The 13209-nt window shown below is 44.3% G+C and overlaps 1 protein-coding gene across 1 annotated transcript in view; it reads left to right on the top strand.

The window, feature by feature from the left end:
• TMC2 (transmembrane channel like 2) overlaps positions 1 to 13209 on the top strand; it is a 74809-nt gene that overhangs the window by 54314 nt on the left and 7286 nt on the right. The window contains exons 14-17 of the mRNA XM_070485667.1: positions 162 to 290; positions 3078 to 3145; positions 3963 to 4202; positions 12686 to 12811. Coding sequence (XP_070341768.1) covers positions 162 to 290; positions 3078 to 3145; positions 3963 to 4202; positions 12686 to 12811 — 563 coding nt within the window. The remainder of the gene's footprint in view (positions 1 to 161; positions 291 to 3077; positions 3146 to 3962; positions 4203 to 12685; positions 12812 to 13209) is intronic.

Raw genomic sequence — 13209 nt, 5'->3', positions numbered from 1 at the left:
GCATTTTCCAAAGCCTGGGGTCCTTTCTCTGCCACCAAGAATCAGAAGGTCACAGAGAAGAATTCAGGTGGGTGGCGGAGAATTTGCATGGCAGCAGTCAGCTGGGAGAAGAGGACAAGGTCAAATCCTGACCCCCCCTTTTCCTGTGTTCCTCCTTGCAGGAATTCATGAGGCTGACGGTGTCTGACATGCTGGTAACGTACATCACCATCCTGGTGGGGGACTTCCTGCGGGCTTGTTTTGTCCGGTTCATGAACTACTGCTGGTGCTGGGACCTGGAGGCTGGATTTGTAGGTCACCATTTCACAGATATTCCACAGCAGGGCATTTCAACCATCCCCTTTGACATAGTCAGATGTATTCTTGTGCATTTCTTTAGATACTTAATGCCAGTCTCCACTCTGTGAAGTAGTGAAGTATTTCATCTGTATTTCCTTTAAGGGCCCTCTATGCCTTCTTAGAGGAAACTGCTTTTTCCCAAAGTAATTAACAATGTGACTTTCTTATCTGAGAAATGGAGCCATTTGGCCTTGGGAAACGTCGACCACACTCTTCAGTGCTGAGCAGATGGTTGGGTAGAGAAATGCCGAAGCAGCATCAACTCTTGTTAGGGAAGGCAAGAAACACTAGACTTGGAAGTCCACACTGTGCAAGCTACAGGAACAATAGTGAACGTGGATAAGGGGAAATGGTAGTATTTAGTTTCTGAGACGCTAAGGAAATCCTAGAGCAGGGGAGGGCAGATGTGGATGTGAATGTTTCAGAAAGTCCTGGAACACACCAAGAACACAGTACCCATTAGTGCCGCCTTCTGCATTAGGCTTCGAGAAAACTCTGTGACTCTTATTCCCTCCACCTGGGATGCTCCTCTTCCCCACCTACTTGAGAAAGTGCTCATTCTAAACGAGTGCCATTTCCTCTCTGTTGTTGCCATCTATGATCTGGCAGAACCTCTGGCCTCATCTGTCCTGTGTGTGTCTCTCCCACAACACCTCACTCACTCACCCCGTAGTCACTGGTGTGTTGGTGAGAGGAGACCCCCCTCTTAACTAGCTCTATGCCTTGTTTACTGTGCCGTCCACATCCTGGCCCAGGTAAGGGCCCCACTACAAGTTTCTGTTGGATTTTTTTCTTTTCTTTTTTATTTCTGAGGAAGATTCGCCCTGAGCTAACATCTGTTGCCAATCTTCCTCTTTTTGCTTAAGGAAGATTCGCCCTGAGCCAACGTCTGTGCCAATCTTCCTCTATTTTGTACCTGGGTTGCCACCACAGCATGGCTGCCAATGAGTGGTGTAGGTCTGGGCTGGGCAACCAAAACTGGGCTGCCAAAGTGGAGCACGCCAAACTTAACCACTAAGACGTGGGGCTGGTCCCGTATTTTTTTCTTTTAGTCGCCAGGCACAGTTTTACACAAAAGCCTACTCAACTCCTCCCCAGCAGCAAGGAGAACTTTATAATCTTATCTGAGAATAAGGATGCCAGAAGCTGGTGTTCAAAGAGGATGGCATCTTTAATAGGAAGACACCACATTGCCAAGATGTCATTGCCCTCAAATTAATTTATAAGTTCAGCAAGATCTCAAAATAACACTAAACTTCATTTAAAAAATAAGCATGTGGAAATAGCCAGGAAGATTTTTAAGACAGCAAAATGAAAGGGACTAGACCTACTTTTATATTAAAACATATTATGAAACTATAACAACTAACACTGGTACTAGGGAAGAGACAAACTTATCAATGGAACAGACTAAAAATTCCAGAAATTGGTACAATCTACAGGGAAATTTGGTTTATGATAAAGGAAGTCTTTCAAATCAGAGGGGAAAAGGAGGATTATATAACAAGTGGTTGAGACAACTGGTTAACTGTTGGAGGGGGAACTATATCTCGCACTCATTTCACCTAAGTAAATAAATTGTAGGTGAGGGCTGGCCCTGTGGCCCAGTGGTTAAGTTTGGCGCACTTTGTTTAGGCGGCCTGGGTTCATTCCCAGGTGCAGGCCTACACCGCTCATCGGCTGCCGTGCTGTAGTGGCAGCCCACATATACAATAGAGGAAGATTGGCAACAGATGTTAGCTCAGGGTGACTCTTCCTCACCTAAATAAATAAATGAATACATAAATAAATTGTAGGTGAATCAAAGTTTTAAACATCAAAAAATGAAATCATAAATTCCTAAAAGAAAGTATATATAAACTTATAATCTTGGAGTGAGGAAGGTTTTTCTAAGCGAGACACAAAACCCAGCAGATAAAATGTTTTTAAAAATATTTTAAAATGTTAAGTTTTAAATTCCCAGGATTTAACCCTCATGTAATTGGATTATGTGTGTTTCCTCCTTTGATCCCTGCTTGCCCCACCTTCCTTTCTCTCTCTTCTAATTTCTCATTCCTCCCTCTCATTCTTGTCACTCTGTCTTCATTTCTGGAAGACAAATTGGGAAGTTGGTTTAAGCACACTTCATTAGGGCCCCCAGCTCACCTGTGCTCACAAACTCTGTTCCTTCAAATATTTGACAGATCTCCAAAACTCTGATAACACGTACCTGGCTGAGCTCTTTCTTTTCCATGAACTGCTCTCAGGCTAGAGGAAGATGAGCAAGAGAACAGAAAATTGGAGGAGTGATTTATTTATTTGTTTGTTTGTTTTTAAAGCTTCCTTTTCATGTGATTCTCATTTAATTATTTGCTTTTCATGATTTATAGAGTCACTCCTTGATTATAATGTCAAGGTCCATTTCTGATTAGAGGGTTGATAAAATGTTCTCTTAGGGGCCGGGGTCCTCCCAAGAATACACTGTCAGGCCCTAAAAGGTAAAAATTCTCACTTTTTTAATTGAAAAAAGTTTCAACTTTGAGAACTTCAAAACTTTTCTTTAAAAGTTGAAAACGTGTTAAAGAAATAGAACCCTTAATCTAAGATTCCTTTCTGGTCGCCACAGCAGGGTCTTTGGGGTGGAGTAGCCCTGGCTTGGCCAGTTGGCTGGTAATGGTAATGGGGTCTGGCTGATTCCACCTAACAGCTCCCTCCCTCTCTCTCTCTCTCTCTCTCCCTCCCTCCCTCCCTCCCTGCAGCCCTCATATGCTGAATTTGATATTAGTGGCAACGTGCTTGGTTTGATCTTCAACCAAGGAATGATCTGGTGAGTTATCCCTTTCTTCTGGGGATTACCTCATTTGGGGAGTCAAAAAACTGGAATCCCAGGCTTTGCCCCTCAACTAACTGGGGAGAGGCTGGACAAATCCTCTGGCCTCTCTGAGCAACCTTCTTTAACATAAAAATTGGAAGGCAGAGCTAGATGAGAACCAGGGCAGTGTTTGGCCCATCCATGTGCTACCATGGACTTAGAGAGAGAAGGAGGTAGGCAGAGAAGGAAAAAAAGAAGGAACAGGGAGGAGAGAAGGAAAAAAGAAGAAAAGAAAAAGTGGGGAAGGAAGAAAGGAGGAGAAGGAAGGAAGAGAGGGAGGAGAAAAGGAAAGGCAAGAAAGAAGGAAGGAGGGAGAAAATGGAAGGAGAGAGGAAGAAGGTAAATGAACTAAGGAACTTCCTCCTCTGAGAAGGGAGTTAGAAAAAGCTGCACAACTTGAGCCAAGGACTTTCAAGATGCCAAGGGCTCGCTAAAGCCAATGTCCAATTCTCCTAATGTAAGGACTTCAGATACTTTTCTGAGCAGCAATGCTGTGTTAGAGAGACCGTGGAGAAACAGACAGGAGGCCATGTAATTTGCTAGATGCCTAGTGGTGAGCCAGTAATGCTCAGAATGTCTCCCTCTCCTGAGGAATGGATGGCTATGGCTGCTGAAAAATGTCCTGGTTAGATGGGAGGCCCCTTCCCTTGGACCTGCAGAGAAAGCAGCAAGGCCTCATGCCCCTAACCCATCAATCCCATTTCCTTCTGTCATTCTTCCCTGGCCTCTCCTGCTGCTGGGCCAACCAGGTGTGCATTTTCTGCCCTTCCAGGATGGGCTCCTTCTATGCCCCGGGTCTGGTGGGCATCAACGTGCTGCGCCTGCTGACCTCCATGTACTTCCAGTGCTGGGCAGTGATGAGCAGCAATGTCCCCCACGAACGCGTGTTCAAAGCCTCCAGATCCAACAACTTCTACATGGGCCTCCTGCTGCTGGTGCTCTTCCTCAGCCTCCTGCCCGTGGCCTACACCATCATGTCCCTCCCACCCTCCTTTGATTGCGGGCCATTCAGGTGCACAGTCTTGGTTGCATGGGAGCAGCTCCTCTGCCAGGGCAATCTGCTCAGAGAGCACTGGCTAGAATGCCAGGTCTGGTTTCATGTCAGCCTTCAAAAGGCCACAAAGCTTTGGGTAAATCATCAGTGCTGTTCAATAGAGCTATCTGCAAGGATGGAAATGTTCTATGTCTGTGCAATCCAATATGGTAGCCACCAGCCACATGTGGCTATTGAGCTCTTGAAATGAGGAGCAAGAAACTGAATTTCTAATCTTATTTAATTTTAATTAATTTTAATTTAAATAACCACACATGGCTAATGGCTACCCTATTGGACAGCATACCTCTAAGCTTTTAACATATGAATAATCTACTGCCCTGGATTACCTTACCACAGGATAAGTAATGGGGGATATGAGTAACAGGAGAAGATGAAATGACGGTACATCTACAAGTGCCATTCAAATGTGAAGCAGCTACTGAGAGCTTTCACTGGGCCCCCTTGCTCTGTGGAGCATTTGCCAGCACTCGGGGTTCAGGGTATAAGTCAGATTAGTTTAGGAGACCAGACATTGTATAAAGAGATAAATAACTATATAAGGAGGTAGACTGAGAAATAATGGGATCTACTGCTCTCTTTCCAAATGTGAGACCCTCTGAAAACAAAGCCCTCTCTCTACTCCATGAAAAGAGGTTCTGTCGTTCAAGAAGTTTGGAACATGCTGCCCCTTTTATCTGCCACCTTCTTGCTTAGAAATGCTCGATGCACACTTCTTTATTAAAGGCTCAGAAGAATTGTGCAATAAGATAACGTGTGCAAGCCAGTGTTTCCATCCTTATTGACCCTGTCTTCATGTGACACCCATTCAGGGCTGGGAGTAGGGTGAGGTGAGTGAGGCCCCGATCTTGCACATGCAGGACCCTAAGAGTGAGCACCCCAGCAGTACTCTGCACCCCTGGGCCCCACCCGCCTCACTCTAGGCCCAGCCCTGCCTACCAACGCAGATTAGCACACTTTGGGAACTGCTGATGTGGTACTTCTCAGGGACTTTATAAGAGACTTATGTAAATAAAGCCCTGTGGTTGGTGCCCCACAGTGAGTGCGGAGAAAGCTCAGAGGAGACAGACATACCAGGAGTGCTCACAGCAGGGTGTGGTCTGGCTGAACAGGCGTTCAGACAGAAGGAAAGGGGGGCTAGGTCTAGAGTAGAAGACAGTGCTGAGCTGTAGAAGGCCTGGGGTGCCAGGCTGCAGGGAGAGCCACATGGAAGAAGCTTCGCTTGGCTTCCTCCTGAGCAAGGTTTGGAGGGCCAGGCCCTGGGTACAAATGCCAGTGCCCCTTTGCTCAGGCTGCCCAGCTGTCCCAGGCAGGAGGCGAGTGACTGGGCCTGTGCCGTGCCTGGCCCTCGCCATCAACCCCACCCTTGCCTCCTCTGCTTCTCTGAAAGGCCCTGACAGCCCATACCCAGAGAGCAGGGGGAGGGACCTGAAAATGGAACTCAGAAGGAAGATGGCTCCACCTCCGTCCTGTCACTCTTCTGATCAAAACCTGCCAATGGCTGGAAACTTCATCCCTCAGATACTTTCACAGCTGTCCTCTCACTTTCTTCAGGTCTTTTCTCAAAGACCATCTTCTCAGTGAGGCCTTCCCTGGATACCCTAACTAAAATGTCACACACACACACACACACACACACACATGCTTCTTATTGTTTCCTTTTATCATATCACCTTATCACCATCTAGCACGCCATTCCTCTTGCTTATTTATCCTGTTTGTTGCCTGTATCCCTCACAAGGACATAAGCTCCATGAGGGTGTGACTTTTGCTTTCTTTCTCACTGCTTTATATCCACTGTCTAGAAGAGAACACCTGGTTTATGGTCAATGCTCCAACTACACCCTTCACCTCACAGAAATTCACCTTTACAGGGAGGGACTTGGGTTTGGACCGGATCAAATGCCTACAGGGGCCAGGCAGGCAGCATAAATGAAGGAGGTGAGCATTACAGGTGAGCATGGAGTTAAAAGCACGGTCGGTAAACTACAGCCCCTGGACCAAATCCAGACCACCACCTGTTTTTGTAAATAAAGTATTATTGGAACACAGCCACATCCATTTGCTTACATATAATCTGTGGTTGCTTTCACAACACAACAGCAGAAATGAGTAGTTGTAACAGAGAACATCTGGCCCACAAAATCTAAAATCCCGCCCTTTTCAGAAAAAGTTAGCGTACTCTCTGACTTAGAGCATAGACTCTAGAGCCAGCTCTGTCATTTGCCAGCTGGGTCATCTGGAGCAGTTACTTAGCTCCCTGCGCCACAGGTTCATTGCCTGTAAGATGGAAATAATGGTAGTACCTACATCACAGGGTTGTTATGAGGATTCATAAAGCACTTAGAGGAGTGTGCTAGTGAGGCAGATATACGCGTTTGTTAAGCCTGAACCCTGCCCAAATTGGGAGTAGCTGGTTCTCACCTCCAGCCAATTGTTACCATGAGGAACATGGACCCAGTATTACCAGATCTTCATAGAAATCTGAACTTTTATTTGAAACCCCCTAATATTTTTATTACAGCAAGTAATTCAAGGGTTTTAAAAAACAAAAATACTATACCAATGCACAGAACAAATCTGTGGACGTTGGCCAGCATTTCACCTGTGTGTCCTCCCAGACAGAAGCTATAGGTATGCAGGTCTGCACGTAGCCAGAGATACAGAGCCACTGTCTCCTGCCTAGGTCATGGAAGGGTAAGGCTGGGAGAGAGATTGGTGCTTGACCATGGGCTCAGGCTTTTCCTGTGGCCAGTGAACCAAGAACCAGCTAGACTTCTGGAGCCAACTTAGAGAAGTCTTTTATTGCATTCAGCGCACCAGGGCATACTGATCGCTTTTATGAGTGGTAGGAGAGAGCACTCACGTCTATTTCAAATTCCTTATTGATTCATTCATTCATTTTTGAGGGAAGAGGAAGAGCTATCCCAAGAAACAGAATATAGGGAAGCACTGCAGATTCCAGTCCCTCAATATAACTCACAGGAGAGAAGCAGAAGATTATAGCTGCCAATAAATCCCCAGATTCACTTCAGTCTGTATTCGTGGCCCAAATCTCTCTAATGTTTTTACTTCTGAGGAGGATAGGAGCTGATTTGAACTTCCTTTCTCTTCTCTTCCTGCCTTTGTTGAAATTCTATCAACAGTCCTCATAACTGGCCAGAATGAGGTAGGGAAGGAGGAAGAAAGGTGCCAAGGACCCTGAGAATCCCACACACTTTTCAGCGAAGAGGGACAGTGGTGGTAACGAGGGGGTAGCCAGGGTGTTTTGAGTTCCTGGTTTGTGCCAGGCATCGCATGAGGCACCTGTTTAATCCTTATAATAATCCTACAAGGTAGGAGGCATTATCTACACCAAGGGTCAACCGACTCTTTTCGTAAAGAGCCTGATAGTAAATATCTCAGGCTTTGCAGATCAAGAGGCAAAATCAAGAATATTATGTAGATATTTATATAACAAGAAAGAAACTAATGCCCACAAAGTTTTTATTGACAAAATTCAAAATATGATCATAATAGAGTATAATTTTTTATAATACAATGAGAAGAATGGAATTCTTTCTTTAGGGGGTTGATAATACTTCACATAATGGGGGTTCAAAGTTATTGTTGCCTATGATCAAAAATCAGTGTACTCCCCAGTTTGCCACCTCTGCTGCTGGTCCATCATTGTACCAGACGTGGCAACACATCTCCTGCCAAAGGAAAAAGATCACCATAAATCTTTACTACTGCTAAACCGTTGAACTGTGCAGTAGGTCAAGTCAGGATGTTCAGCTTCTGTTTCTGACAAAAAGGTACAGATACGAAAATGATTAAGTCAAGAGAACGAATGAAGATCACCAGTGACACGATTGATTTCATTGCACATGATAGATTCAAATATTTTCTGCAAACCACCTACTGATGAATAAGACAATGATTAACCATAGTCTGTAAACACCTAATGTTTCAAAAGCTTTGTAAGTCTGTCCAGCTCAGCCTTTTCCTACTCTACACATATTTGGACCAGTATCAGTTGTAGCGCATCATAGCAGGTCCCACTTCAGGTTGTACTGAATTAGCATTTTCTCAATTTCTTTGAAAATATTCTGACCCATATTCGTTCCACATAGAATATTTATAGAAGTTAATTCTTCAGTCACTTAGAACTTGCATTAATTCCTCAAATAAACAACAACTGAGCAGTTTCAGTAATTTCTATGGATTCATCAAGAGCCAAGGAAGAACACTTGAAATCGTCTGCCTTGTTTTTGATAGGATATTCCTCTCAGTGTCTTCAACTCTTCAAGCAGCCGTTCTTGCTGGAAATTCTAAAAGTCTTAAACAAGTTTATTTTCTCTGGGTACATTTCTTCAGCTCCTGCAATCAAACACGATTTAATTACCTCACCACTGGTAAATGAGAAACATGATTTTGGAAACTGTAGGAAAGGGGATCCTTATTGTATGGAGAGAGAAAGCATCGCTGAATTCCCCTACAGTTGTGTGGAAAGCTCAATTTGTAAGCAATGAATGTGGATATTTAGCTGAGGAGATTTCTAAGCAAAGTGTTGAAGGTACAGCCTGATTTCTTCTTGCTGTTCATAGTAAAATGTGAGAGGAAAGAGATAAAGTGAGGAAAGAACTAATAAGCAAAAGGAACCAGGACTTGATGATTTTGGAATTTCTTAGCCTATCTAGATTTCAAAAGCCTGTCCAGACACTAAAACAGATTCACTGTCAGGAAAATGTGCTCTAATGAGAAAGCCAAGGCTGGACAACCTTTGGCTAGTGCTTCTGAAGGATCAAAAGATCTGAACATTCATTTACACAGAGGATTTTTATTTTTTTCCCCCAAGGAAAATTCGCCCTGAGCTAACATCTGTGCCAATCTTGCTCTATTTTGTATGTGGGTTACCACCACAGCATGGCCACTGACGAGCAGTGTAGGTCCACACGTGGGAACCAAACCCAGGCCACTGAAGTGGAGCACACTGAACTTAACCACTAAGCCACGGGGCCAGCCCCATAGAGGACTCTTTTAAGCATGTGACTCATGGATCCTCTCAGCCATCTCAGCATAAGCCAGAAATAGAGCTAGGATTATTCATGAAAGATCTGTGTAGGACCCACTTGTCTAACGGACTGAATTCCCATAACATACATGGAAGACCCACGAGGTTTTTGAGAATGTTATATCAGTAGGAACACTGCCAGCTTGGACTGAAAGGAACAGAGAAAAGACAAAATGAAGGAAAGCCATTGGACTCCAAAAATTCTCCAGTCAGTAAACAGGCTGATGAAGTCTACTCAGTTGAAATGTGTGCTAGTCTTCAAGAAAAAGGAAGGATGACTCTGAGGGCAGAGTATTGGGCTGAAGGGCAGAGCTGACGGCACAGAGGGTGGAGCCAAGAGCCCAGAGGATTATTCTCAGGCCTTTGAAACCTAATGAAGTTTGGCTGATTAAATTTCAAAATTTCTAGGAACTGATGATTCCTTTCTCCCTTCCATTTTGGAATTAGAATGTCTGTAACTGTTATCCTAAAGCTGTCGTACAATTGTATTTGGGGAGTAAATAACTTGTATTATGGTTTCACAGGTCCACAGATAGAGAGGAATTTTTCCCCAGGATGGATCATACCCAGAGTCTCATCTATACCTTATTTAGATGCTGAGTTTTGTGACTTTTGAGCTGATGATATTTAGATGAGACTTTGGACTTTGAGTTGATGCTGTAATGGATTAAGACTTTTGGAGATGTAGAGAAGGGGTGAATATATTTTGCAGGTAGGATGAATATGAATCTTTGGGGGCCAGAGAGCAGACTGTGGTAGGCTAAATAATAGCCCACAAGTTACCCAGATCCTAATCTCTGGAACCTGTAGATGTTACCTTATAAAGCAAAAGGGCCTTTGCCAGTGTGATTAGATTAAGAATCTTAGGATGGGAGACTATCCTGGATTATCCAAGTAGGCCCTAAATCACGAGTGTCCTTATAAGAGGGAGGCCAACAGAGATTTGACTACAGAAGAGCAGAAAGTGATGTGACCTTGGAAATAGAGAAAGATTTGGAGATTCTATGCTGCTGGCTTTGAAGATGGCTGAAGGCGCCACAAGCCAAGGAATTCAAAGAATAAAGCTCTATAAGCTGAAAAAAAGAAAACAAGCAACCAGGTTCTCCCCCAGAGCCTTCCTCTGAAGGGAGCACAGCCCTGCCAACACCCTGGTTTCAGCTCAGTGAAACCATCCAAGCTTTTGGCCTCCAGAACTGTAAGAGAATAAGTTTGTATGATTTTAAGCCACTAATGTGGTGATTTGTTACAGCAGGCACCAGAAACTAATCCATCATGATTCAATGACAAAATAATCCACACTTGACTGTGACTTAAAAGCATAACATTTGAAATCCATTTTTCTGTTCTTATTTTTACATGATGGGTATGTACTGGTAATGAAAAAGGAAATTAAATGTTATAATAGGGTGATACGCATGGCTCTTGAAATGCTGTAACATTATAACTGCATTATTGCAACAGTGCTAAGCACTGAGATGGCCACAAATGGTCTCTGACATAACTGCTCATCTCTGCCATTACAGCACAAATCAACCATAGACAATACATAAATAAAGGAGCATGGCTGTGTCCCAATAACATTTTATTTATGGACACTAAAGTTTGTACTTCAGGGACCGGCCCAGTGGCACAGCAGTTAAGTTCACACGTTCTGCTTTGGCGGCCCAGGGTTCACCGATTTGGATCCTAGGTGTAGACCTGGCATTGTTTGGCAAGCCATGCTGTGGCAGGCGTCCCACTTATAAAGTAGAGGAAGATGGGCACGGATGTTAGCTCAGGGCCAATCTTCCTCAAAAAAAAAAAAATTGAAATATGAAGTACAAACCTTATTATTATTATTTTTGTTTTTGAGGAAGATTAGCCCTGAGCTAACATCTGCCGCCAATCCTCCTCTTTTTGCTGGGGAAGCCTGGCCCTGAGCTAACATCCGTGCCCATCTTCCTCTACTTTATATGTGGGATGCCTGCCACAGCATGGCTTGCCAAGCAGTGCCACGTCTGCACCTGGGATCCAAACTGGTGAACCCCGGGCCACTGAAGAGGAACACGCGAACTTAACCGCTGCGCCACTGGACCGGCCCCCATACTTCAATTTTTATGTGTCAGGAAATATTATTCTTCTTTTGATATTTTTCTAATCATTTAAATATGTAAAAACCTTCTTAGCTCAGAGGCCATATAAAAACAAGCAGCAAGTCGAATTCAGTCCATGGCCATTGTTTGTCAATCCCTGATCAACACTTTACATAAGAGAAAAATGAAGCTTCTAGCTGCAACATTTTGGAGGGAACTTAAAATTTGACAGACCCCTACTCAACATTTTATATGAATTCATATCTATGTCCTCTAAGCAAGCTTCTGAGACAAATACCATTATTATACTTATAATACCATATTATGTTATGTTATCACTGTACCATATTATACAGACAAGGAAACTAGGGCAGAGAAATTTTCAGTATCTTGCCCAAAGATATCAAACCTCTGCAGCAGGGTCCAACCGAACTTGCTATATGGTGAAAAATTCCATATCTGCTCTTCAAATATAGTAGCTGCTAGTCACACGACTATTGAACACTTGAATGTGTGACTAAGAAAATCAATTTTTAATTTTATGTAACTAATTTTATTTTACTTTTAATAGCCACATTGGACAGTACAGCTCTAGTGGGGAGAGCGAGGGTATGAATGCAGATAGAAAGTTAGGTAAATTGTCCATGGTGTCCCACAGCTAATAAATGGAGAAGCAGGAATTTGAACCAGGAATTTCAAATCCCAAAGTCAACTTCTTGGCACCAAAACTATCAACCGAAAGCCAGCAGCGGCCCGGAGTCTCTGGCAGGCATTTGTGGAAGTCAGTCTGCATAACCGTTCTTCGGTATTCAAAGAAAATCAAAATTACTGTTGTGAACTGTCCAGGAGCCTGTCTCAGACGATCCAATCTCCTTGAATTATAATCCGAAGATTAATTGTAGTTATTTTTGAGAGGCACCATGGGAGGTGCATCACATCTGCCTCTGGAGAACCATTTCTGTGCCAGGGGGCCCAGAAGAAGCTCCTTGCTGGTCTTATAGCTACATCGCAGGCAATTCTTCCCAGTGAGAGTATAGGAGAAACCCATTTCCATCTTACTGAGGAAGATATCAGACATAGGAGACCCATGTAGTTTGAGAGGCTGTGGTGCTGACCCAGCTACAAGCTCCAGCCAAAATGGCAGCCCCTCGTGGGGCATTTTTACTCACAGTCCATTTTGGAGCAGAGCTCTGGTTCTTCCAGGAAAGCAGTAGTGAGTGGCAGCTTTGGACCATGGGGGCAATGGCACAGTTGCGTGTGCCACATGAGCTCGGCAGCACGATCTAAGCTAAGGTGTCCTCTCCTCTTTCCAGTGGGAAAAACAGAATGTATGACGTCATCCAAGAGACAATTGAAAACGACTTCCCAACCTTCCTGGGCAAGATCTTCGCTTTCCTCGCCAATCCAGGCCTGATCATTCCAGCCATCCTCCTGATGTCGTAAGTTAGCCAGGCCCCACGGCTCCGCCTCAGTGAAGCCTCGCCTTGCAGTGTAGACTCCTTGGCAGTTCCTTCTTTCCTGGCCCTTAGTCTGGATTTCGCAGAGGCAGATCCTGAGACGAAAATTCAAATGCAAACAGTTTACTGGGGAGGGGAGTAAGGAAGCGAGACAGAGAAGGGACAGGAAGGTGCATATTACCACTGGGATGACTTTAATCCTGCTGGGGAATTCTGGGAAACAGTGTGCCTCTGAGTTATCCCGTGCAAGGGTGAGGGGTCCGGGGCATTCGTACACCAGCTCCCAGCAGTCACACGACATAGCTTTCCTCACTCAACATTACGTTTGGGAGATTTACCCATGTGGGTACACGAGCACACATTTTAATGGCTCTACTGTG

This window comes from Equus asinus, chromosome 15, assembly GCF_041296235.1.
Source record: "Equus asinus isolate D_3611 breed Donkey chromosome 15, EquAss-T2T_v2, whole genome shotgun sequence".
Lineage (NCBI taxonomy): Eukaryota > Metazoa > Chordata > Mammalia > Perissodactyla > Equidae > Equus > Equus asinus.
The sequence above is the reverse complement of the archived record's forward strand: the minus strand, read 5'-3'. Positions and strand labels throughout refer to the sequence as shown.